The sequence below is a fragment of the Pelobates fuscus genome, chromosome 10 (assembly GCF_036172605.1).
Source record: "Pelobates fuscus isolate aPelFus1 chromosome 10, aPelFus1.pri, whole genome shotgun sequence".
NCBI lineage: Eukaryota > Metazoa > Chordata > Amphibia > Anura > Pelobatidae > Pelobates > Pelobates fuscus.
Window position 1 is genome coordinate 72,493,238 of NC_086326.1, and position 26,084 is coordinate 72,519,321.

The window sequence follows — 26,084 nt, forward strand, 5'->3', positions numbered from 1 at the left end:
GCAATTTAGGGCAGGTACTGCCCCCTCTTTCCACAATAAAGGCATAACCCCTCCCTTCTACGGTACGCTCTTTCAGCCTCAGTTAACCTACCAATTGCATGGGTTCGTGGGTTGGTTGACTAGGAGCGAGTAATGCTAGTAATGCAGTACTGGGTAGAGCAGGTAACACCTGTGTATTCATCCGTCTTTGACTACGCCTCTCTCTTATACGGTTGTCAATAAGAATTATATAGTCTATAACATCATCCAGAAGAAATTGCCTGTTCTATGCTATTTCATCCAGTATGTAAGCGGCCAAAACCCTCCTGAAAGGCTGTTACGAGGGCGTCGTTATTCCAAACCACTTCAGCTGCTAGAGTGCGGAATTCGATAGTATAATCCGCTACAGATCTGTTACCCTGTCGGACCCTAAGCAGAGCTTTGCCAGCAGAGGCAACCCTACCAGGTTGATCAAACTGGCGTTTGAAAGCTGTCAAAAAATCTGCAAAGGACATAGGAGACGTATTCTCCCACATGGGGTTCGCCCATGCTAAAGCTTTCCCGGACAAGTGGTTTATTAAAAAAACAATTTTGGTTCTGTCAGTGGGATAGGAACGTGGATTCATCACCAAATGGATATCAATTTGGTAAAGGAAACCACGACACAATGCTGGATCACCGCTATAGCGCTGTGGCGGCGTCATATGAACTACGTGAGCAGGAACTGGTACTGGAGTGGGAATGGGTTCAAGCACAGCAGCAACCTCCTGAACGGCAGGCTGCAAGTGTGCAGTACGAGCCAGTATGGTTTGTAAAACTTGAGCAAACTGATCCATACGGTGGTCTAAACCATCCATTCTAGCCTCCTGATTAACTAATAGCTGTGGAATGTCAGCAGGTTCCATTATGGCCCTGTTGTAATGTCACGATTTGGGAACCTAACACGCTAACAGGTCACAGATAGTAAAGGGTGCAATACTGTTCCTTAGAATGGCTGGGTTAAGCACACTAAGAATAGTCAGGAGACAAGCCAAGTAAAGGGAGCCAGAAAACAGGAGAACGAGAAACAAGCTGAGGTCAAAGGAATGGAGAAAGCAGGAGAATCGGAATAACAAGCTAAATATTCGGTAACCAGAGAGAAACACGAGCAAATTGCAATACAGGTATCATAAGACCACAACAAGACACTGAGAGACAGGAAAGGTAAGTATTTAAATCCTGTGCTTAATTCTGATTGGATAACTTCCAATCAGAATTAACAATCACACGTGGGGATATCTATACCTCCCACTGTGATTGTTATGCTGTTGCTTTAACGCCGGGTCACGTGAGTGACCCCGGCGTTTAGATAAATGTACCGGCTCCCAGCGTGCAGGAGAGGAGGAGGACGCGAGCGGCGAGTCAAGCAGAGAGGACACCGCTCGCCGACAGGTAGGGGAAGAGGGGACTGCAGAGCCCTGATAGAGGCAGCACAATCACCTAATTTCAACTAGAAAGTCTGGGTTCCCTGGACATTGAGAAGGTTAATTCACTAAACTCCAAATTTTAGAGAATAAACCCCTAGGGGAAAAACTGAGACAAAAATAGGCATCAGTTTTGCCACTCAGACTTAATTAGTGAAAATGTAAAGTTTAATGAATAGTCTCTTCATTTGTGCTCCTCCATACCATGTCAGACATCCCAACATGCATTTCAGGGCCATATTTTCACAAGATACTGCCCTTCCTTCACCCCCCCCCCCCCCCCCCCCCTCAACACTCACACAGGCAAACAGACACACAGATACACGTACCTGCTCATACACAGACTCTGGCACAAACAAACTGACACACACACTGAAATATACACTGGCATATACACTCAGATACACACTGATATATACACTCAGATACACACTGATTCATACACTCAGATATACACACTGACACACACGCACACACACACACACACACACACACACTGGCACATACACTCAGATATACACACTGACACAGAGACACAGATACACACACTTACACATACACATATTGATATCAAAATTTAGGGAGCATTGAAGTTTGGTCACAAGCATGCTATGCATGCTGACGACATACATTTTTCATGCACAGAATTCTCATTAGCCAGCCTAGAACTCCCATTCTTTGCTGATTAATGATGGACTTACACATCCATCAGCAAAACAAGATAGGTTTGTGTATTCAGAGTTAATTACTAAAAACACTTAATTCCAAGCACCATAACCACTTCAAAACATCAACCTTAAAGTGGTCATGGTGCTTAGAGTCAAAAGAGAATAGATCCAGGCACTCCAAGGTTATATAAAGGCAATTTTATTGGACTTTTTCAAGCTTGAGATCTTTTCTCCTCTGACTATAAATTATTTCAAAGGGCTAAGTGCTGGTCCCTGGTCTGGTTGCACCTAAGTGTGTGCTTATCGAAGAGTGCAGTTCCCGGTTTGGTTTTTGCAATGGTGCTTAAAGTAATCATTTTGTGCTACGGAATCTGCTGGTGCTATATAAATGGCAATAATTATAATAATAATAATAAGTGCTAACTGAAGGAACTCTATCCATCTTGTGAGTTTTCTACCATCCCCCTCCTTACCATTTATTGTGTACCATATTGCCCAATGTACACTTTTCTCTAAGAGATACGGTTTTTATGACATACCCAAGTTGTTTTAATTAATTAATTAATTAATTTTTTTCCACTGGGGTGATTTGCTAGTAGACCCTTTCCCTTTTCTTCTTTAGTTTTTTTCAATGACTGGAGAAAACTTGCATTCACATGCAACTGTATTGTAGAATTTATTTTTAGGTTTTGTTTGTTTTTAGCTATGTTCCAGTGTATCCAATGATTTGTCAACTAGAGGCACTTGCGTTTAGTTGCATGGCTGAAGTTAAGACCAAAATTAGGAGTGGCCATGTAATAGTACAGCCGACCACTAGCACAAACATGCTGCTAAATTTAATGTCATGTTTTGTTTATTTTTCTTTTATATGTAAAATAACCTCCAAAGCCAGATTGAATTGACTGCCTTTGTTTGTTAATATTTTTAAATCACTGTTTAGAATCTTTTCAGTGCTGTTTATTTTTTCTTTCCTCTCCTTCATTCCGTGCCGCTTGACACTCTCTCTCTCTCCTTTTCCTTCCCCTCCTCTAACCAATTATTATCATTTTGTGACTCTTCTTAATGAGACTTTGCTTCCCAGTACATCTTCTGACCGCCATTCCCCGATGACATTCACCTCTGCTCCTTATGACGTGTTCCCTTTCAGCCTAGTGGTACACGTCTCCTCCCTTCTTTCATCATTATAAATGTTTTCAGAATCTGAAGACGACACTTTTTTTTCCCAAATTCACAATTTGTCATTATGTGTCTTTTAAGTGACATGATGTTTTTTCTAGGTTAGGGTTTTTAGGTTAAGTTACATTTTGCCATTGCTCATTCATATTTCTTTGTAGCAATTAGAAATTAGTGATGGGAGAAAAATTTCAGTTACATGGTTACTTGTATTTGGAACAATTCATAGATCAGGACCTGGGGAGATAGCACAGCTAAGCGGACAAGGGCACATGTATGAGTGTGGGGATAGATGCATGGGATTGGTTGGGAAAGAGTGTGTGGGTGGCATTATGTTCTGTGTAAGTTAGTGTGGGGGAGGTCTTACCTCAGTGCCACTTGGGATTAATCCCCCACTCTATTTTGTATGTATGCTGAAGACAAGAGGAAGTCTTTGGGGACCTTTTCTGGATACTTCACCTAACACAGGGAAGCTCCATTTTTTGCTTATTAATTATCACTATTTTCACTGAGTTGTGTTCACATATTTTGTTTGTTTGCATATACCACTTGGGATTCGGGCAGGCAAACAGCTTCCCTCCTGCCCGCCCTATTAGTATATTTAGTCACAGCTAGCCGGGGGTATGTCCTTGCCAATTGAGTTTGAGGGGTTACGTTTAATTATATGGAATGAGATGAACAAGTTTTTTTAAGGTCTCAACCTCCCCTGCTTTAAACAGTTACCATTAGGTTACCTGAGGTGTCGTGCCCATCAAGCGTGGATAAGGTCGGCTGATGGCGGGCATTGGAAATATATGATTTTTATGACGATGGGGGAGGTGAGAGGAAGTGGTGATTAGGAACCACTGTATGTTTGTTGGCAAAGACGGTTGGTCACTGTATAACACTATGGGTGGAGTTATATATGTATATATGTTAATTTATGCCTATTTATGTCTAACGTTTTTGGTTACAGAAAAAGAAGAGCTTTAATAATAAAGTTATGGATGTGTTATGCAGTAATTTAGTTTGTGATAATAAATGCTGTGGCCTGTTTCATCCATACTACGTTGTCTGTCGTTATTGGGGGTTTAATGGGGTTAGTTTATGTACTAGGCTGCATCGCGATTCCCCACTACGTACATACATGGGAGTTCAGGCAGGAAGGTGAATTGTAGCTGTAATCAGAGCTAAAACAGGTGTTAGATAGTCGCTTATCTAGCAAGACATCATAGAGCAATTCAGCAGGGGAACATTTCCAAGCAGATTGATATGTGTGGCAGGCTCCAATGATGGACACCAAGTAAGACCAAAGGTTGTAAGGTTGGAAAATGTTTCAAATTGAATATTTAGCCTTTCTTTTTGGATCAACAGCAGGAACATATATGTATGAAAGGTTGAACTTGATGGATTTTAAGTCTTTCTAGCCTATATCACTATGTAACGCAGACCTTAATCATAGTCCTGGCACAAGTTGTTCTACAAATATATACACATGGGACTCGCCAATTTGAGTTTGTAACACACAATTAACTGTAAATTCACAGTTCTGAAATAATATTATTTTTGTTACTTTTTACAGGGAAGAATCAGCTGCTCCGGTCATTTAATTGTGCAATCAGCCCCACTGCGTCCACGGACTATCTCTACTGTTCTCTCACATAGGTAACATTATCATTGACTATGATACTTGAAACAAATGTGTAATCAGGTGAAGGCAGGCAATCCTGAGAATATAGGTGGAGCCCTTTGACACCCAGAGTGTTGAGCTAGCCGAGGACATGTGGCCTTTTGACTCTCATATAAAAGACCGTCATAGGAAACATACAATAGGAACAAAAAGTAGCAGAAAAGTTCATAAATCTGTTGCAATGGAACAAATGTTTCTTTTTGAAAAAATGGAGGTTATGGCGCAGAAAAAAGCAATAGATGAAAAAACCCAGATTTCAGATTTCATAAATTGCACCAAAAAATTGTTGAATTAGATGTAAAGTTGTCTGTGACACATTGATACATCTCCCTCAAAGAATGTAAGACCCTCTATCCTAATGTGTCCTTGGAGATTGCTCTGTAAGATCCCCTTACCCTGATTCTAAAGCCCCTAGTGGTAGCAGATCCCACGCTGCAGGTAGAGCAGCTCCTGTGTTGTATTCTGCCGCTGCCAGCAGCGTGTCACACAGTCCTGTTTGCTAGCCAGGCTGCTGATATATAGTGAGTCCATATTGCATATATTCACTCGTGCTGTATAGCTATACAACATGCACACTTACGTTTTTCATCACGGCCTTATTATCACTGAATTCCAACTGAATATGCCGAGAATCACTGGATACCCATTGCCTTTTCACGGTTCTGTGGTTCTAGTAATCCCACAGTGTACTTCTATACTGTGGCAATCTAGGCATTGAGTGGGTATGTTTTTTTTTTTTACTCTTCTGATTCCTTCATTCCCATGGCTTAGCTTGATTATATTTCAATGTTCTGATATCCTGAACCACCTCGTAATTTACTTGCTTTTTGCTCTATGTTTAACTTTACATGTTTCTGTAGCTACTTTGGTTAGAGCTATTTAAATAAGCACAGCCACTCTAAGAGAGTACATCTCAAAACTTTTCTATACTTTTTAGTTAGGCTTCAACCATGTTTGCATGCTGGTCTGTACAATCCTAACACCCCTTTATAATAATGTTAGCACATCAACTGTACTGTATCTTGGCTTCTGTAATGTAATGTGTGATGTATGTATAATAAAATATATATATATACCCTGTGCATGCATTCCGTTATTAAAAATCTGCCACACAGTTGTCATGTGTGGTACCAAAAGTATAAGACACATCTTTTTCCTAATTTCTTCAATCTTAAGAAATCACCCTTTACATCTATCCCTGTGCCCGTCAACCCAACCTTATACCCATATAACACAGGGTAATATGATGCATAGAAACATATACCAAATTGCTATGATGTTGTGTTCATTAGAACTATAGAACTAGTTTGATATGCTAATAATATTGTTAAATAATATTGCTAAATCCTCTAGAACCTTTAATGCATGTGCTAATAGGGATGATTATTTTGGTACAGGATGCCGGAGAACAATGATGCCTTTTTTTAAATTCTTTATTTTGGTTTTAGCAAAGAATAAGTACATATCATATTATAATAAACATCAAATAACGAGAGCATGAGATACAAACTGTGATGTTCTTTCAACAACATTCGAGCCAATTATTTCTGATTAATGTCATTTTGTATTTAACTTTAAAAATGTAAAGTGTAAACAAAACCTTTTATTTGAAGAACACAATACAATTATTTGTCTATTATTACATGCTGAAACCTTACTGTGAATGTAATCATCAGGGTGAGGCCGCATCTGCCCGAAGTGGAAAATGAATCAGTACAAGAGAGGTTCTTCCGTCCGTATTTTCTCCAAGCCCCAGGAGACATGGTAGCACACGAAGGACGCCTGTGTAGACTGGACTGTAAGGTAAGATCTTCTTCCCCACATCCTGTACATTGGGGAATTTCTCGTTTTATTCACAGTTCTTATTCGTACATGTTGTAATACATTTCTGAATGCCTTTTACTAAAAAGTAAAATAGTCACTCTCAGCATTATTACCTTCTACAGCTAGGTGCAGTGGTGACACTGATAGGAGCCTAGAGGTGCCATCTTCCATTTTTTTAGCAAAGATTTAGGCAGTAGCTTAACAAACATTTCACTGCACGCAAAACATTTTGTACTATCTTGTTGTGGTTTGTAATAGGATTAATGTATCTACTTACTTTTAAACAGGTCAGCGGATTGCCCACACCAGACATAATGTGGCTCCTCAATGGAACGCCAGTTTCTCCAGATGTCACCCACAAGATGCTGGTTAGGGAGAATGGGATCCATTCGCTCCTTATCGATCCAATCTCACAGGCAGATGCTGGGACCTATACATGCATAGCAACGAATAAGACAGGGCAGAATTCATTCAGCCTTGAGCTCAGTGTAATGGGTAAGAGACACGCAGACACACAGCTACAATGCTACAATGTAATTCTTGGCTATAAAAATTTCTGTGCGTTCTTTTCTTGTTGGTTGTTTTAAACTATGTAGTAAGTTAAGTCACATTACCAGTATAACATGGAAACACAGGTAACTAACGGAGGAAGAGCAATGCCTTTATTTTCTAATTAATGAGCACTTAAAGCTTTCAGGTCCATTAGGACCTCTTCATTAGGCATGTTATTTTAATAGTCTCAATGGTTAACATCTGAAAAAGAGACTTAAATGAGATCAAAAGTTTCCTCTTAAATTCTTTATAGATAGGCTGGAGAGGTGTTGCTAGGGGGCTGGTAGGGGTTAGAGCCCCGAGAGGTGTCCTGAAAAGCCCTGGGTTTAATTTTGGCCCCATTTCATTGTTTGGCGAAAGTCCCATGTAATACTGGGAGAGAAATAACAGCTAATTTGTTACAGTATCACTTTAATACACAATGTTTATCATCAATTATACAGCATTAGTACAGCAGGTGTGGAGATAACAAGTATTGGTTTATATAATATTATGAATTCATTCAAAGATTTTATGTCACAATGTGATTTATAAAATGTTATGGGCTGGACCTAGGGCATGGTATGGGGCTGATATTAGGAGAACTAAAAGTCAATATATATATATATAGTGGAGGGTCCATACAAAACAGTATTTTTACGAATTAGCAACGCCGCTAATAGACAGTAAAGGGATGACCCTCACAGATCATTTATACAGACTACTAATGAAGGCACCTTCTCCATCTCACAACAGCTATATGCACGACCTTTAAAATAAGTATAAGCAATATCATCATTATGAAAATTAAAGTTTTTTTCTAATGATTTGTTTTTCTTTTCAGCAAAGGAAATAAGGAGACCACCCATATTTTTGGAGAAACTGCAGAATTGTGGAGTTCCTGAAGGGCACCCAGTTAGGTTAGAGAGTAGAGTTGTCGGAATGCCTCCACCGGTATTTTACTGGAAAAAAGACAATGACACCATTCCTGTCTACAAGCAACGCTTTAGGTATGTTCATGTTCTTCAGCAGAGTATAGTTGCAATAGTATAAATAATTTTGAAAAATAGTAAAGAGTAACTCTAAGCACTATGACCACTTCATTGTTTTTATAGTCATTTCCCAGCCCAGAAAAAAAAAGGTTATTGGCTGGCAAATTTAAATTCTGTGCAAAATTGGTATCTGACACCAGCAAGCACAGCATGTTTATACCAGACAGCAAGTGGTGGCGTGGCCTCACCTCTCTGTGCCACTCGGTCCTCCCCTCAGTCTATTCTCTCTGCCCCCTCCAACCTTCAGCAAGGAGGAGTGATGACAGGCAAGTAAAGTTGGGCTGCAGCGATAGCTTGAAAAAGGTCTCAGTGGAGATCGAAACACTGCATAGCTATCCTGTTTTTCCAGTAAAACTGCTGCATAAGCGATCCTGAGTGCCTGGACTTTATTTTCTTTTTCACCATTGGAGTAGGGTTGGCCAGCCCTAGGTCTAGATGCACCAGGACCAGTATTGGGATGTGGTTTCCTCCTTTTGTTTGTGCAGGGATAACTTGGATGGAACAGATGTGAGTTTTAAGCTTTTTTTTCCATTTGGGTGGGACTGGGCCACCTCATGAAGGGTTACTCTAACTAATATCAGTGTTTTCTGAAAACACTGGTTTTTGATTGGAGTGACCCTTTAACATCTATGGTCAGTAATCAGCTGATAAACTTTTCTGACTTTCAGCTGGAATCGTGAGACAGTATTCGAGATTACAATCCAAATTTTCCAAGCTAATCTACTGCCTGCCACAAAAGTCTAAAAAGTTATTGACACTGAATTCTGAGTATTTTGGTGTATTGGTAATTCGTTAGAAAAAAAATGTTTTCAGTTATTTCTTGAGTCTTTTTAGGTGTTGACTTCTCTAAGTGTCTGCAGTCTTGTTAAAGGCTTAGTAACCTCTCTTCGGAAGGATAATGATTTCCGAAACACAAGTATTTAATTTAAAGTGCAGGTCCCCTTTTCACCCATCCATTCTTGGTCAAAGTTTTGTTGAAAAGTATTGATTGCCAACACAGTTAATCAAACAGATCCAAAGATGTGTTATGACCTATTTAAAGTCTGATCCATCATTAATTATGAGACCACCTTGATTTTAGGTTATGATACTTGAATACATTGAAACAGTACATTAAGTTTTGACTTTTAACATTTTAGGTTTATTTTATTTAAAACAACAGAAATCTCAATATTTGTATCGCTCTTACCATTAGTGTTATTAACTTGTGAATTATGTATTGCTAATGACAAATATTAGAGATGTCTGCTGGAATATTTTTTGCCTTATTAAGGCCTTGATTAAATATTGTAAGATAAGCTTTTCAAATGATTTAATATTAAGAAAAATATATTATATTGTAAAACTTTTTTGATATATTGATTTTTATGTCTTTATTTTTTGATATTTTAATATGTTGTAAAAAAAAAAAACAGTTTAAAAAATGTAGCCAAAAATATTAAATAATTTGAAAAACTTATTCAACAATATTAAATCGAGGCCTACATTTGTTTTTAGCCAGCTGCTTTCTAAGTGATCTCTGGAAAATACCTAATGTCTGCTCCCAGCAGCCTTACTTGCATTAAAATATTCTTATTCCATAGCATAAAGCAATTGGTTGTATGGATGATTATTTGAACAGAGATAAACCCAACTTAGGGTATATTTGAAACATAATTGTACATCACACAAAACAATTGTGAAAAACTAAACAGATTTATGTATACTCATACAACAATTTATATATTGTAAAATATTGTATTAGGGATGTAGCATTAATTTGGAATACAATTATCTAAAGGAGATTATTTTTGTTTTCAGTATGCATCAAGATACCACAGGATATGTCTGTCTCCTTATCCAGCCTGCAAGGAAGGAGGATGCTGGATGGTACACATTGTCTGCAAAGAATGAGGCAGGGATTGTCTCCTGTACGGCTAGACTTGATATATATGGTATGTTTTTTGTAAGGCATTCTGCACTTTGGTTAGAGTGACTGGTAATCGTACAAGTTGTTTTTATTTAAATTTTTATTTAACACAATGCTGAACCAATTTTTAATTATTTAAAAACATCAGCATAAACTTAATTAAAAACTCTTCTTTATTAAAAGTATTAGAACTTTAAGAGGAACAAGTGACATATGCATGGACACATCGACGAATTTGCTCACCCAAATAACAATTCAAAATAAATGAAATACATAAAATTGTAATTAAATGATTGGCATTTAGCAGTTGTACTCATAGTACTTTTTAATTGCCTGAGTTATTAAAGGGATATTCTGGACATCAGCATACCTTAAGAGTATTTAAAGAAGCACTATAGGGTCGGGAACACAAACATGTATTCCTGACACTATAGTGTTAAAACCACTATCTAGCCCCCTTGGCCCCCTTTGCCTCCCTAAAGATAGTAAAATCTTACTTGTATTCAAGTCTGAAGCTGTTGCCTCTGCCTGTGAACTTCCTCTGGCTGATCCAATCACAATGCTTCCCCATAGGATTTTCTGAGACTGACAAAGAGGCAGATCAGGGACAGAGCCAGCTCAATTCAAACATAGCCCTGGCCAATCAGCATCTCCTCATAGATATGAATTGAATCAATGGATCTCTGAGGAAGGTTCGGTGTCTGCATGCAGAGGGAGGAGATACTGAATGTTTTGATGCATTTTAGGCAGCCATGACCCAGGAAGGATCTCTAACTGCCATCTGAGGAGTGGCCAGTGAAGTTATCACTAGGCTGTAATGTAAACACTGCATTTTCTCTGAAAAGACAGTGTTTACAGCAAAAAGCCTGCAGGTAATGATTCTGCTCACCAGAACAAATTCAATAAGCTGTAGTTGTTCTAGTGACTATAGGGTCCCTTTAATTTTGGTTTTGACCTCAAATCCATGCTGTATTTTTCCCTGCAATCAAATCTTTTTAGATTTATGAAGAAAAAAACTTTTTTTTCATCATTCTACAGTAAAACACCACTGCTTAGACACGTCTATTCTATTACCAAATCTCTTCCTGATTGGAAGATACGCTGTGTAGCTTAGCCATTGGGAGATCAGTGTGAGCTGAGCTTCTGACTTGAATCCTCCCCCACAGCCAATCACGGTCCTCTAATTAGTATTGAAAATTATGCTAAGGGGTAAGAGAACAGATCATTATAGGACAGAGATTGGCCGTGAGTTAGACAATGTATTATCTATTTCTGTATTTGTTAGTAAATGTTAAAATATATTTATTCATGAAGCAACTTTTGCTTACAACTACATAAGGGTTGTAAAATTGTATCTAAAACTGCATTGAACATCTCGTCGTCTTTGCTTTGTCTTTGCTATTTTGAGCTAAATAGGAAAGGGGTCAGACAGTATGAGTACAGTGACGACTGACTGTGGAGTGAAGTCATATCAGCACCTCTGCTCCCACTTAACTCTTATTGGCGTGTGTGCTCACAGTACGTCTAATAAGGAGGTTGCTTTGTGAAATGAGAAAGTTTGGCATAGGGGGTTGGATTACACTACAGAAAGTGACATTTTTTTTAATGAATATGAGCATGAATATGAGGCAAAAACCTCTCAAATGCACAAAAGTTGTGTCGTGTTTAACTGATGAATTTATTACTGACATTTAATTGTCACTAGATAATTGATAAAGGTAATACGTGGTGATTTAATCAGAGGAGGCGCTGCAGTTGTGGTATATTCTTCTATTCTTAAACTACCATTTTTTTGTGATTTTACAAAGAGCCACAGAACTTTTATTATTAACTCATTTTACAATATGTAATCTCTGAGTTATGACAGCATTTTTAGACAATAGAACTGATATTGTTTGGTAATATTTTCCATGTTTGTTTGATAAGTGACTTTATTGACCACTATTTGCTCATAATTATGATGGTTCTATAAAGAGAACTATCATGAAATAACTTTTCCTGTAGCATACAGTAAAATGGGATTTTGTGATTATAATAACCCATAAGTTAAATTAAATATATAAAATATATACAGATCGTATTAGACATATTAGTTCAGTAGACAAGATGCCAAAATATTTGAATATATTCAGAGTAGTATATGTATTGGTAGTATCTATTTGACTATGCAATTATGTTTTGTTTTTTTATTGGACTAAGATAATATTTAAAAGACACAGATACATGTTTCTGATCCAACTGTGTTTCTTTCAGCTCAATGGCACCATCAGATTCCGCAATCAATCAAAAAAATCCGATCTTCTGGTACCCGTTATTCCACTTTCTCCAATCCCACCTCAGATTTCCTCAGCAGTTCCACTTTAGCGGAAGCATTTCAGGGTTTCTCGCCAGCACGGGATGTGGTTGAAAGTGATGAGCTGTGAAATCAGTTGGCTACAGTAAAACGAAAACTGTGAAGAAAATATAGCCGGAAAGTTTACAAATTGCCCTATTTTTTATTTTATTTTAAAGAGAACAAATGATGAAAAAAAAAAAAAAGCAAAACAAAAGAGAACTGTACGGTTTCCGTTATATTTTTCCTTATTGACCCTTTTATCCACCGACTTGTAGTATGTTTCACACTTTTACATCATAGGGGCTTGTTATTCGTTGCTATCTACATAGCGACAGAAATGGTTAAATAGATTTGCCATTAATTTTGCCTGTACACTCCAGTGATATGCACCATGGCGGGTAGCTGTGTCACTGACAAAACTGGCAGTGTGATATGTTTGATAACTGTGTTTTCCCTATTTAATATTTATGTTCACATGCAGAATTCTAAAAGTCAACTATAGATATTATATTAAAATATGTATTATTTTTATGTACCAGATTCATTGTTCTGTAGTGATGCTTACACTGTAGATGCTACAAAGGCGATTGTGACACCTCCTAGTATTTAAATCCTGGAAGCTTGTCTATGTCAATTGATAATTGAGTTGTATCATCAAATAAAATGGCAACATAGTGCATATATTTTAGACTCCATTTCTATGTATTTTATTATGATTCAGTTCTATTTTTCATAAAATTCCAGATCTAATAATGGACGTTGTTGGTACGTAGATGTAGTTTTCTTAACACTTATTTCTCCAGTTACTTGGATGGGGAAGTAAAAAAAAAAAAAAAATTGGAAATTATACATGTGTGAAATTATTAACTTTTTTTGTCTAAAGAAGAGGGAATATTTATAAAGATAGACTATGTTTTATCTTTATTCTATATTTTCTATTAAAATGTTAATCCGCACTATTTACTACAAAAACACAGATATTTATTCATGAAGAAACTGTTGGTAATCCGTTCATGAGTAATGCTAAATTCAAGCTAAGTGAATGAGACGTCTTTATCTTGGAGATCTTTACCTAAATTGTATGGGTTTCTTCAGATCTCTCAGTGATCATTTAGCTCACTCCTAAGCAGTCACTATCAGTCAAAAACATGCGTTGTGTCTGATAACATGGTACCTTTTCAGACACCCTAATTTTAGTTTTATTATTATTATTTTCGATATCAAACTAGAAATGGCAAGCTAATCAATATTGACTGATAATTGCACACCAGGACTAAACACTGGCAAGGCATTACTATAACAGACAGAGGTTTGCATTTTGTCTAACCCTGGTTTGGGACACTCTATTAGCCCAATTTACATAATAGAGAAAAATCACTTGCCGAGGCTATGCCAAAGGGTTTGGGATTATGCTTTCTCAAAACAACAATTTCATTTTTGGGTCAATAAAGGTAATCAATCTCAAACCCTTTCACGCAGCTTATTGGTCTTATAGGCAAGATCTAGTTTTGTGATTTTACATTTACCGAAACTACGTGTGTTTGTACCAGTAAGTGGATGAGCAGAGGAGAGTATATAAGTTATTGAGGATAAACTCTTAAGTGCAGGACTACTACTGGAGTTTAGCAAATAATGTAAAACTATGGTATTTAGAACAACAGTTGGGTTTATACCGCTGTGGAATATTAAGATAAACCATTAGCAGAAGCAAGGATGGATAGATATATACAGGATTATTTACTAAGTGATAATTCAAATTAAATTCAAATAGAATTTCAAATTTAGGGCAAGAGTAGCCTAACGGAAGGCAAAGCGGACTTGGAGAATGTTTCAGTTTCTGCTATTTTGACCTTGAATTTGAAATTCACTTTGAATTCACTCTGAATTCTCACTCGAAATCAAATCAAGTTTTTCCACGAGATGTAATCGCGGTGTTTACTACGTCCGAACTTAAGATACAGATTTTACAAGCAGCAAGACAGATTGCGACGAATGATGAAAAATTTAAAGACATTAAAGTTCTTACGGATGTCTCATACACAACCAGGCAAAGAAGAAACCTATTTTCTACAATTTTTCCAAGATTGAAGAAATACAACCTAAAGTTCAAATGGAACTCACAATCAGCCCTACTAATTTCCTATAAAGATACATGGAAGTCTTTTAAGACAGCAGAGACTGCCCATGCTTGGATGACAGCTAATGATATGTAGTCAATCCTCCAGCACATTAAGTATTGAGGGGTATTGAGGGGTTATATCATTTGATTTTGAGTTAATATCTATCTCCTTATCACGCTTAATTCGAATGATTAAGTTTTATTACTTCAACTGGCTCCTAAACCGAATTGCGGATAGATAATCATATATTTTGTTATAACAATATTGTGGGGATAGGTCACTAATATGAGATATCACAGATAACACATACTCTGAGATAGCTCAGATAACACATATTATTATGAGTGTTTAATAGTTCATCCTCATTTGTTTTTCTTGTTTTTTTTTTTTGTTTTTTTTTTTTTGTTTTTTTTCATCCAAACTTTATTAAGTAGTAATTTGGATACACTAACCATGTGCACATTTAGTATTTTTAGTAAGCATGGCATAACTAACCTAGCACTCACTTGGAGGTCATATGGATACTTTTTACTAAAATTAGGCCACAGAGATTAAGTGCACTTTTGATATATGTCTAGCAAGGATAAAATAATAATCTTACATTTACACAGAGGATACATTGTTAGTCTACACACAAATTCTTCATTGGATAATGGGAAAAACATTAAGCAAATTATACACACAGGATACGTTGCTAGTCTACACATAAATTTGCTATTTTACACTCACACAGAGGATACACTGTTAGTCTACACATAAATTTTTCCATTGGATTTAGGGAAAAATAATAAGGAAAATATACACAGAGGACACAAATGTTAGTCTTTACATAAACGTTTGACTGGACAATGGGGAAAATAATAAGGAAAATACTGAGGGCTCGGGAGTGAGATAATTTTCTCTAAAAAACTTATGTATATCTAGTCTACATATAAAACTCTTTAATGGATAATGGGAAAAATAATGAGGGAAATATACAGAGAGGATACAAGTGTTAGTCTTTACACAAACGTTTGATTGGATAATGGGAAAAAACAACAGGGAAAACTTTGAGGGTTTGGAAGTGATATAATGTTCTCTAAAAGAGGAAAGAAAAGAAAAAAAAAAAGGAAAAGTACGTATACCTGGGTTTTTCATCTATTGCTATGCCTTTGTGACTATTTTTTCTATTCTCACATATTACTTTATATATAAAATGAGGTCTGACCCAAGATGTTATATAGGGCCTAGGACTATAGGATAAATCATCTTACAATAATATCCAGGTTGATATGAAAACTAATTATTTAATTGGTAAAAATGGATGTTTGGATATTGGGAAATCCAGTAGATATATTATTATTGAAAGGGGAGTGTTATTGTTCTTTTTTTTTTTTTTTTTTCTTCCCTCCTCATTGTCTCTTTTTCTCTTATATAAACGAGCGTCTCCGAATCGTTACACCCCTACCTGTGGGACTCTATGCGATTCCCAGTAACTGGAGTACTTTTTTGTACCCCAGACTCTTATGTAAATATGAATGTTTTTTTGTTGTTTTGTCATGTATGTATTTGGTGTAGCCGGTTGGATATATTGCATTTATGGTCAGGGAGCCTGAGGAAGAATCTCAGGTGGTGACATGGTTAGAGTCTTAACAATTAATGCACAAGGTCTCAACAGCCCTGTTAAGAGAGGTTATCTATATAATACCCTTCTCAAACAACATATACAAGTGGGGTTTATTCAGGAAACCCACTGGATGGCGAATACTAAGAATTTTTGGTCATATAAAAAGTACCCTTTGATTTACTCTGCCTCCGTTCCTGATAAAAAAAAATGTGGTGTCTCAATAATTTTTTCCAGCGAAGTAATATTTGATTGCTGTTTTAACTATCTAGACCCAGAAGGGAGATTTATTATCTTGGTAGGTCAACTGAATGGAATGGAGTATACCCTGGTTAATGTGTACCTACCTAATAAAGATCCAATTAAAACTTTGGTTAAAATCTTAGAAATGGTGGAGCAAGTAAAAAAAGGTATAGTCATGATGGCGGGTGACTTTAATTGTATTTTTGATATCTTAATGGATAAACAATTGGCTAAAAATCAAAAAATAGATAAATCCCTGAAAAGACAGGCAGCATCTTTAAACAGAGTGATAAAGAAAGCAGATCTGTTCGATTGCTGGAGATTATTCCATCCGAATGAAAAGAATGTGACACATAGGTCAATTCCTCATAACTCAGCAGCCAGGATAGACATGATTATAGGTAACTTAAAACTAGTTCAGAAAATATCTACAATCTCGATTATTGAAAACACGTGGTCTGACCATGACATGGTAATTGCTGACCTAAAGGGAACTAAAAGACCCCCTATGATTTGGAGATTGGCAGATTATTTAATAAAGGATACTTCCAATGTAAAACATATAGAGACGCTTATCAATTATTTTATTAAGGAGAATAGATCGGAGGATTTATCTATGGAATGTCTATGGTGTTCCTGTAAAGTGGTTATCAGGGGACATTGGATAAAACTAGCAAGTTATCAAAAAAAGAATGCGGATAGGATGCTGTCAGACTCGTATATAGAATTTTATAATCTTGCTAAAGCCAATAAGCAATCTTTTTCGGAGACGAGAGCGATAGATATCAAAATCTGCCAAGAAAAGATAAATGTGCTGATTAAAAATAGGATAGAGGATAACTTAAAAAAACTTAATATCAAATATTACTATAAGAATAATCGAGTAGACTTAATGTTAACAAATAAATTAAAGAAAAAAAGGTCAGACCAAAAGATCTCTAAATTAGGAGATGGCAAAAACTTTATTTACAAACCAGACGAAATTGCCAGGGAATTCAGGTCCTTTTATGAGAATTTATATAATTTGAATAAGTCTCCCGATATAGACAAAATTCAGAAATACCTAGAAAAATCTAACTTATCCAAAATAACGGGCGAACAGAAGACAAGACTTAATGGAACTATTTCGCAGGAGGAAGTAGAATTAGCAATTGATAAACTTGTTAACAGAAAAGCCCCCGGTCCAGATGGTTACACGAATTTGTTTTATAAGGTATTTAAAAAGCAACTTCTTCCGCTACTGACAAACACGTTTAATGAAATGGCGATTAAGGGATTTGCCTCCTTAGACCTATTAAGGGCCCATATTACTCCTATTCTAAAACAAGGTAAAATCCCCTATGAAGTTAGTAATTATCGCCCTATTTCTTTGGTTAATGTTGATATCAAACTTTTTGCCGCAATTTTGGCGGAACGATTAAAGACAGTTCTGCCTTCACTTATCCACCAGGATCAGATAGGTTTTATGTTGGGTAGACACTCCTCTAATAATACACGTAGGATTCTGAATCTGTTGGATTGGGCACAGGTAGAGAGAATCCCCCTCCTGACCCTGTCTGTGGATGCTGAAAAAGCCTTTGACAGGGTCGGGTGGGGTTTTCTGAGGAGAACCCTATTACAGTTTGGCTTTGAGGGGTGGTTCCTGGATGCAGTGGGGGCCATCTACTCGAACCCTTCAGCCCGTATAGTAACCCATGATATCTGCTCGGATTGGTTTAGCATTAATAACGGGACGAGGCAGGGGTGTCCTCTCTCCCCCCTATTATATGTTTTATCCATTGAACCGCTGGCGAATAACATTAGACAAAATGATAGGATTAGAGGACTGGGTATAGATAATGACGAATGGAAAATATGTTTATACGCAGACGACATCTTAATCTCTATCACAGAGCCGCAGGCTTCCCTACCACATCTAATGCAAGAATTCAATAACTATAGCTATGTTTCAAACTATAGTTTGAACATGAATAAAACAATAGCTTTGTCTATCAATCTTCAAAGAGATAAGCTAATTCTATTGAAGAAAGACTTTGATTTTAAATGGACAGAAAAAGAGTTTGTATATTTAGGGGTTATTATTTCGGCAGATGTAAAAAGGACTATGGAAATTAATTTTATGAAATTGTTAAAAGAAACTAATGCCCTTTTAAAGGAATGGAGAGTTCATGAAATCTCCTGGTGGGGAAGGATCAACACCATTAAAGCCTATATTATCCCTAAATGGGCTTATCTTTTTGGGATGCTTCCTCTCTCGATACCTACACAATGGCTTATTATGCTACAAAGTAGTTTTACATCCTATATCTGGAGAGGAAAGAGACCAAGAATTAATACATTTACTCTATCCAAAAAAGCCCAACAGGGGGGATTGGGATACCCTCTAATTTCTCAAATCTATCAGGCGAACATGCTGATACATGCCAGTAATCTTCAACTAAGTGATTCAAAAAATCAAGCCTGGTATAAGATTGAAGTAACTAGAACGGGTATAGATAATTTGGATTTTCTCCTATGGAGAGATAGCAATCAAAACAACCAAACAGTTGAGACCTATGATCATTTCCCTCTAACCCTTTCTCAAATACTAAAAGAATGGAATATTATAAAGAAAATACTAAAAATTAATAAAAAAAATCTATGAGTATATACCCTTAAGCTTTCTGGAACAATATATGTTGGAGATTAATCTAGCTAAATGGTATAAGGATTCTAACTATAAGATAAAAGATCTTTATAAGGATCAACAACTAAAAAGTTTTGAAGCTCTTAAAGTTTCGCTAGATTTACCCTCTAAAGAAATATTCAACTATCTCCGTATAAAGAGTTTTCTTAAAGAAAACCTACTAGTACTAAATGGCCAAGTCGGAAAACTGTTTAGGAAAATCTTCTCTAGCCTAAGGGTAAAAAATGTGTTTTCTCTTGCGGTTGAACTAATAAAACTAAAGGGCTCCCCAGATATCCCAAAAGCTCTAACTAAATGGGAGGATGAGTTGACAATCACCATCCCATTTAATATATGGTGTAAATCTTTTATGTTGACTAAAAAAGTAATCCATTGTTTAAATATTTTGGAGACTTTTATCAAAGTGTTGTATAGATGGTATTTGGTTCCATCTAGGCTAGCGAAAATGTCGGTATCTAATCCACCAAATTGTTGGCGCTGTTTCCAACTTGATGGATCTTTGCTCCACATTTGGTGGAAGTGTCCCAGAATTGAGCCTTTGTGGATTGCCACATTTGACTTAATTCATAGGATTGGTGGCCCTAGATTGGAGCACAAACCTGAAATCGCGCTTCTCCATATTTTGGATACTGAAATTAAGGAGTTTTATGAAATTATAATTATACATTGTTTACTAGCAACTAAAACTCTTATCGCAAGATCATGGAAAAATACTTTGATCCCTAATACTGACCAAGTTAAGGCCCAATTAATTTACCAACTGGAGATGGAAAAAGGAATCCTACTTAACAATGACTACCCCAATAGGGATAAATTGACGTTTTATGTTAACCTTATTGACAGGATTAAAGGGCTGATGTGAAACCTGGTTATTGTTATGGGACTATCTACAGTCACTTTGTATAATATAATAGTCGATATCTGTGGTTGCGGTTATGGGCCATACTCTGTCTATATCCTGATCTTATAAGGAAAATAGTAAAATATGCTAAATTTACTTCTTTTCCTATCTTTGATATGGAAATATGGACAGGACTAATTAATGTTGAGTTCTTGATTAGCTATACATGTTTCCACATTAGATATATATCTAGGTATGGGTTTTCTACAATAGAGAAGACCTGTTATGTCAATAGTATAATTAAAGCCCATTCAAGACCTCAATTGGAGACGCTAAAAAGGCATGTTTTTTTTTTTTTTTTAATGAATAAATGCTGGTAATCTGTCGTTTTACCTTTAGCCTAACGACAGAAATAAAGAGCGGATATGATAGTATAATAATTATTTGGGAAAACTCATAGTCTCGATGTAAAATTGATTAAGGAATAGTCCTTCTCGGGATAATCTGGCCACAATCTGATCAGGTTCCGATCATACACGGCCAACGGCAATGTTGGCTAATTAGTTATTGATACTTGAAATGGGAATTTGATCATGATAACTTAATGTTGTATTTCTGACCGGCTATTAATTTGTTTGTATGTATATGGGTATGGGGACCCTTAAATCTTGAAAAGATATGTTATATCATTAGTATATCTAAAATTCGGTACATATTTTTAGAGTTATATTCGAGATATAACCTGATGTCATTGGATATTCCCTTTGCCCTGTATTGTCTTCCGAGGGAGGTGGTTTTGTCTTCTCTGTACTACCTCCCACGGTGCTGTAATGTATTTTTCATGTTATTTATAAAAAATTAATAAAAAGATTTAAAAAAAAAAAAAAAAAAAAAGATATATACAGGATTATTTACTAAGTGATAATTCAAATTAAATTCAAATAGAATTTCAAATTTAGGGCAAGAGTAGCCTAACGGAAGGCAAAGCGGACTTGGAGAATGTTTCAGTTTCTGCTATTTTGACCTTGAATTTGAAATTCACTTTGAATTCACTCTGAATTCTCACTTTTTCGAATAACCCTAATAGTGCACAGTGTAATCCATTGTCTAATAACCTGCTTATATGCAAATAACTTGGGCCTCAATTTAATATTGTTGGACAAGTTTTATAAATAATTTAATATTTTGGGATAAACTATTCCAATACTTTTTTAGACATTTTACATTTTCAAAACATATAATATCTATGTAAAAAATCAATATAGCAAAAGATTAAAAAAAACAAAATATATATATATATATATATATATATAATATTTTTCATAATATTAAATAATTGTAAAAGTTTTTATCCAAACATAATAAATCATTTGTAAAGCGTATCCAACAATATCAAATTGAGGCCCTTGTCAGACCGAATGCAGTCGTCATATCACAGTTCACCTTTAATATATTTAAGACTTGTGCTATGGAACATGCTTTGTTATGTGAGTGTGGTTTTAATATACAAGGGAAGCTGTGGGTTACAGGAAGTATTGTTAATACAGCACAGAGGTGGCATAGACCACCGTTTTCTTTCTGCAATCCTCTAAACTGGGAATTGTTGAAAATATAGAAACCAATCAAATACCAAAGACGGGAAAAAAAAATGCAAATCGGGGTAAATAGTAGTTTTAGAATTTTTTCAATATTGCTAATTTGGTGTAAAATTTGCAGTTATCTGGTCAATTCATCACAGTTTCTCTCTCTTTTTTTATGAATACAGTCTTGTTTCCTTTTAAGTAAAATTGTACTAAAATAAATTTGGACATAATTTAAAGTTCTTTTAATACGCAGGATTATAGAGTAAAGTCCGAATGCCCTCGGTTTGGATTGGCAAAATAATCCAGTACCATCAAGACTGTAAAATCGGCAGGATTATTCACTAAAATGTGAATTACAACTTTTAGGCCACCATAGTTAAACTGAAAACATGGCTGCATTAGAGATGTTTCCAGTTTGACTGTTTGGGTCTAAAATTTGAAATTCTTTTGAAATTTCCAGCAAATTACACTTTATTGAATAACCTTCCAGCTTCTGTTCTGGGTGCAGTTGAATTATGGAAATATGCAACTGAATGTTCAGTTTGGCACATAAGTCACCCCTATCTGTCTTTAAATCACCAAAACACTGTACAATACATTCAACTACACAAAATAAGAGACACACCATATGTAGAGAGAAAAATATACAACAATTAATAGATATCGTTAAACAAGGAATGAGAAACGTATTTTTATTTAAAACTAAATCACAATGTTTTATTCTGAAAATATGTTAAAAGTAATTTACAGGTTAAAATAACAAATTAACTTCTAAAAAAAACAGTGTTACAGAAACTTATATCATGGTACATTTAATGTATTAGTCCAGTTTATTGAGTAAAAAAAAAGTGGACTGTATTATATTAGGCATGAATTGAGCTTATATAACCAGTTCTAGCATTACAACTGTCATGCTTACAGCTCCCATCATCCTCAGTGAATCAAAGGATGATGGGTGTATGAGTTGTTAGTAAATTAAATGAGTACATGTATATATTCCTGTTGATAAGCATTAAACACCTCTCTCAAAATAATTATAATAATAATTTCAAAATTTCAAACCAGAGATTTTACTAAAAACAAGTTTAGAAAATGACTGAACTGGTCATTTTCCAAACTATAGAATTATTTTTCTACATTGTAAATCTTTAACTCAAATGAAGTCCCTATAAAATTAATAAGTCCCTCAATTCATGTATAAGTAAGGTGCTGTGACCCTCCCCGCCCCCCTTTCTTTAACCCCTTAAGGACCAAACTTCTGGAATAAAAGGGAATCATGACATGTCACACATGTCATGTGTCCTTAAGGGGTTAAATAATATCCAAAATATTTGTACTGTTATAATGGATTATAAATTGTAGCTACTCCTGTACTCTATATGAATATCATTATTATTTGATCAATCTATATATACATTTAGTGCATATATGGTCACTTCTGAAATAGCCTGAGGAACAAGTCTGTTTCCAATATGAAAAGTATACATCTTCATCATTACAAGAGTTCCAGAGCAGAGACAAATATTAGACACTTGCATGCTTTGTTATCATTTAGAATGTGAAGGTTTCAGTCCTTATAAACTCCTTGATACAAAATATCAGCTTAGCCACAACATCACCATGTAATCCTATCAATGTTACCTCCTTTGCTGTTTTATCATCTGATTAATAAATATTGCTTTATGTCTAAATCATCAAAAGGACTAATGGGAAAAAGATTTTGGGATTCTGTTGTCACAGACACTTGGAGATCTGAGGTCCAGGTAATTCTGACACTGTTCTTCTTGGAAATGTTCACAGTTATGAAGGTTTGTCCACTCTCCATCATTCCTGTATCTCTGAGCTTCTGTAAGAATCCTGTCCAGTGCCATAATATAACTCAGAGCCATCTGCAGAGTCTCATATTTGGAAAGCTTCTTGTCTTCTCCCCACTGGGGTACCACTTTCCTTAGACTGTCAAAAGCAGTGTTAAGTCCTTGCATCCTTCTCCTCTCCCTGGCATTAGCAGCAAGTCTTCTCTTGGTGGACCCTTCTACCCTGCCAGGCAAACACCTGAGTGAACATCTTTCCATTAGCTGGTCTTCCCCCTGGAACTCAGAAGCAGACGAATCATCATCATGAACTGATGCATCTGACTTCATCTCTACAGAGTCCACTTTTATTTGAGAGTCCTCACAGCAGAAACTCTATTAAGAGGACACAAGTCTTGAAGAGGAAAACAAAAATCAAGAAATCTCAGATGCTCTTGATGAAACTCAGTGCTTGCTTACTCCATAATTGTGATATTTTTTTTCACAAAAAAATAAAATGTTTAAAGATGCATTGCCCCAATGAGTTCAGTTCTTTCCAGATCCTTGTAGCAGAGAGATCATTTAAATCATCTAGCAAGCACCTTCTTTGAAGAGTGCACTGTCCCTTATGAAGATCCTCTATTTATGTAAGTGGGGATTATAAAGTCTAAGCAGATGGTAGCAGGTGTGCAGGCGTCCCAAAACTAGCATACCAGCCCATCCCCACCCTGGGAGCTATATGCTGGGAAATCAGCGATTTTGCTAATGTACAGCATGTATCTGGTGGTAGCGTTTAGCTGAGGCTGTTCAGGCAGTTCTGTGCCATCTGTACACCTCTATCTGGTCGAAATCTAATTAACAAATCAATTAGCAACTCACATGGTTTATATACTGTATAGATCACTGCCACTCACTAGTCTTTATATTGCTTACTGAATGGGAAGTTTTTTTTTATGTAAAAGTGATTTCAGAATTTAAGGAATGATTTGTATCTTTATAATGTGATGATGGCACTAATCCCTTGTGTTCCCAAAGAAGAGAATACAATGAGGTCAGTAGATTAATATTTAAATACATATACTGTGTGTAAGAAGGATGCATAATCATGTGCAAAATGGCTATACATTGGAGATAAAAGTTAAGAAATATTAAATTGATTAGTAGTATTGTGGGGGTGCACAGTGAATAAACAAATTATAAATAAAAGTACAGAAATTAATAAACAAGAATTAATCTTTCTCTGTGTCAGTTAGCAGCCATGAGCGGACTGTTTAGGCTCTCTTCCCCAAACACTGAAATCTAGTGAATTAAAAACTGAATTGCAAATATAGTAATCAGCAGCAGATTTGGAATTATAAGGGTAAGACCAAAGCAGTGGAACTGGAAATATTCTCCAGATGGTGGTTTTAACACTATAGCGTCAGGACTATAGGGTCAGATGTTTGTGTTCCTGACCCTATAGTGTTCCTTTAACTACCTCCCCAGATGTTTGCTTGACATTGTTGACTTTATGGATCCTGAAAGCAACTTAAACTGTTTATGTTTTATATGTGCTGATAACTGTGTATTTTATATTAATTGAGGTTGTTTAATCTGCACCCCTATTAAAGCTGTACTGTCACTGTCTGGGGACTTTGACAAATTTACACAGACCCCCCAGCAGTGAAATTGTTGCTGGTGATTTAGTAGCCGGGATGGACAGGTAAGAGTTAAATTTACTTACCTGAACCTGTCCCTCATAGGTGCGGCCATCTTGATCTAGAAGGTTTGCTTCAGCTCCTGTCGGTGAATGAGCAGCACTCTTGTGCATGCGCGAAAGGACAGCATTGCGGTCTATGGAGGATCACGCTGGTAATGGATCAAGATTCATACTTAGACCCCGACCTGAGTCTAAGAAATTCAGGAGGAGGAGAAATACAGAAACAAAGTAGCCCCAACTTTGTCTCAGTATATCTTTGGACTGGGTTGGAATTTCAGTGTAGTAAACCTCTTCTCCATAATCCCATTCAAGTTTAAACATAGGTGTGTTCATTGGGAACAGCTATGGTTGGCTCAGCCACAGTAAAAAAAAAGGGCGCAAAATCTACATAACTCTACATAACAGTATTTGATTAAAGTAAATTTAAAATAACAGAAAACTTGGTGGCGTCTTAATACTATTTGAAATGCTGTTAAATTAAGAAGAATATTGCAAATTTTACACCAAAATTGCCGAATTAGAGTCAATTTTCCATCTCATATGATTATTCACTAAACTCTTCAGTGAATAAAAATCCAAATGAATACATCTGCACGCTATTTTTCCAGTTTATATAAAATTAGCCTAATTTTTCGTTGTTCTCAAGACCAGCAAACATATGATGACATCTATGGCAGGAAGACTCATAGCTAACAAAGTGCCACCAATTTGCTACTACGTTTGTCCAGTATTTGAATTTGCTTTCTAGAAGGGTGACCTGTAATCCCCTAGTACAGGCATAGGCAACCTTCGGCATTCCAGCTGTTTTGGACTACAGCTCCCATGATGCTTTGCCAGCATTATAGGTGTAAGAGCATTATAGGGGATGTAGTCCACAACATCCGGAGTGCCGAGGGGTGCTTATCCCTGCCCTAGT

The 26,084-nt window shown here is 36.2% G+C and overlaps 2 protein-coding genes across 7 annotated transcripts in view; one reads left to right on the forward strand and one right to left on the reverse strand.

The window, feature by feature from the left end:
* MYPN (myopalladin) overlaps positions 1 to 13,286 on the forward strand; it is a 173,537-nt gene extending 160,251 nt beyond the window's left edge. For all 6 annotated transcript variants that reach the window (XM_063435064.1, XM_063435062.1, XM_063435063.1 and 3 more), the window contains 6 exons: positions 4,845 to 4,927; positions 6,629 to 6,755; positions 7,064 to 7,271; positions 8,152 to 8,317; positions 10,160 to 10,293; positions 12,522 to 13,286. In XM_063435064.1, the coding sequence (XP_063291134.1) occupies positions 4,845 to 4,927; positions 6,629 to 6,755; positions 7,064 to 7,271; positions 8,152 to 8,317; positions 10,160 to 10,293; positions 12,522 to 12,691 (888 nt within the window). In that variant the 3' untranslated portion in view covers positions 12,692 to 13,286. The remainder of the gene's footprint in view (positions 1 to 4,844; positions 4,928 to 6,628; positions 6,756 to 7,063; positions 7,272 to 8,151; positions 8,318 to 10,159; positions 10,294 to 12,521) is intronic.
* Positions 13,287 to 23,183: 9,897 nt separating this feature from the next.
* ATOH7 (atonal bHLH transcription factor 7) lies at positions 23,184 to 23,945 on the reverse strand. The gene has a single exon (XM_063434163.1). The coding sequence runs from the start codon at positions 23,818 to 23,820 to the stop codon at positions 23,383 to 23,385; it is 438 nt and encodes a 145-aa protein (XP_063290233.1). The 5' UTR covers positions 23,821 to 23,945; the 3' UTR covers positions 23,184 to 23,382.
* Between the last annotated feature and the right edge of the window lie 2,139 nt (positions 23,946 to 26,084).